The sequence below is a fragment of the Asparagus officinalis genome, chromosome 1 (genome assembly GCF_001876935.1).
Source record: "Asparagus officinalis chromosome 1, Aspof.V1, whole genome shotgun sequence".
Taxonomy (NCBI): domain Eukaryota; kingdom Viridiplantae; phylum Streptophyta; class Magnoliopsida; order Asparagales; family Asparagaceae; genus Asparagus; species Asparagus officinalis.
In genome coordinates this window covers 131,178,477-131,179,659 of record NC_033794.1, presented here as the reverse complement: position 1 = coordinate 131,179,659, position 1,183 = coordinate 131,178,477, and the positions used below count along the sequence as shown (strand labels likewise).

The 1,183-nt window shown below is 41.6% G+C and overlaps 1 protein-coding gene across 1 annotated transcript in view; it reads right to left on the bottom strand.

Moving 5' to 3' along the window:
- LOC109823552 overlaps window positions 601–1,183 on the bottom strand; it is a 4,315-nt gene continuing 3,732 nt past the window's right edge. The window contains exon 3 of the mRNA XM_020389855.1: window positions 601–1,013. Coding sequence (XP_020245444.1) covers window positions 941–1,013 — 73 coding nt within the window. The 3' untranslated portion in view covers window positions 601–940. The remainder of the gene's footprint in view (window positions 1,014–1,183) is intronic.

Here is a 1,183-nt window from a genome sequence, read left to right as displayed (position 1 = left end):
TGTAATTTCGCGTCAAATATCAATCATTTGTCTCCCCTTGGAACCACTTGATCCTCTCGCTACGACGAAGCTATTTCAACTTTAATTAGCTCCGTATATATAGCCGAGGGCTTGTTTGCTCAGCCTCCCTCGGACCAGAACTAAACTGATGCAGGTTAGTTTCAGTGAAGTTGCCAAACCGAGCCCGAGACAGCCCACGAAGTGCAGTGCGGGCCGAAGGAGCCACTTTCCACAAATGGGCCTAATGTTTGATGGGCCTCGTACGGAAAAGGAATACCCTGGCACAGCGGACGCAGAGATTGGCCCATTTACAAAGTTAGGGACTCTAAACAGAGAACAGACAACAATTACAGGAGACTTCAGACAATCGCCCACGTAAAAAAGACCAAATGAAGATGAAGATGACACTAATAACACTGAATGTAGAATCCGATTCAAAACCCTCAAGGTATCACAAACACAACAAATCTGAAGTAGATGTGATATATAACAAGCACAACGCACAATAATTATCAGCTCAGACAGCACAATGCTGAAATTCAAAGTTGACGACACGCCATATAACGTACTAAGAAATTGGACTACCAAACGATCACAACGAAAGAAAGAAAGCAACGTGATCAAGAGAGTCTAGAAACAAAGCAAGAAGTTATGAAGAGCCATTAGTGTTCTAAACAGGCCGACATTTGCCAAGCAAACATGCACAGGGCAAAAGCATTGGATAGTAGCATGCTGAGATATAAATACCAAATAAAACAAATACTGAAGAATTATTCTCACCATAGCTGTTTCAGCAAACCAGGATTTGAACACTAGGATGGATGGTTGGCCCAAAGTTTACAACAGAGGAGAACAAACAAAGCTTTTAAATACAGCTTCCATAACTTCAAGTGATTCGATGTTGCCTTATAGTAAACCTGCTAGTTATGACTGACAGATGTCATACTGCAATTCTCGCTCGCCCTTTTGCTATCCTTCGCTTAATAACCTTACGCCCTCCTTTAGTCGCCTTGCTGAGCATCAGAGAGAGAACAAGGATTCAGTCAGTGTGAAGCATTTTGCAAAGCAGAATTCACAAGTACAACACATCGAGGGACAAGGCATTGTCCTAGATACAACTATTAAAATTAGATTTGGGAGATATCACTTTTCATTGTTTGCTTCTAGGCACAAATATTAAAGT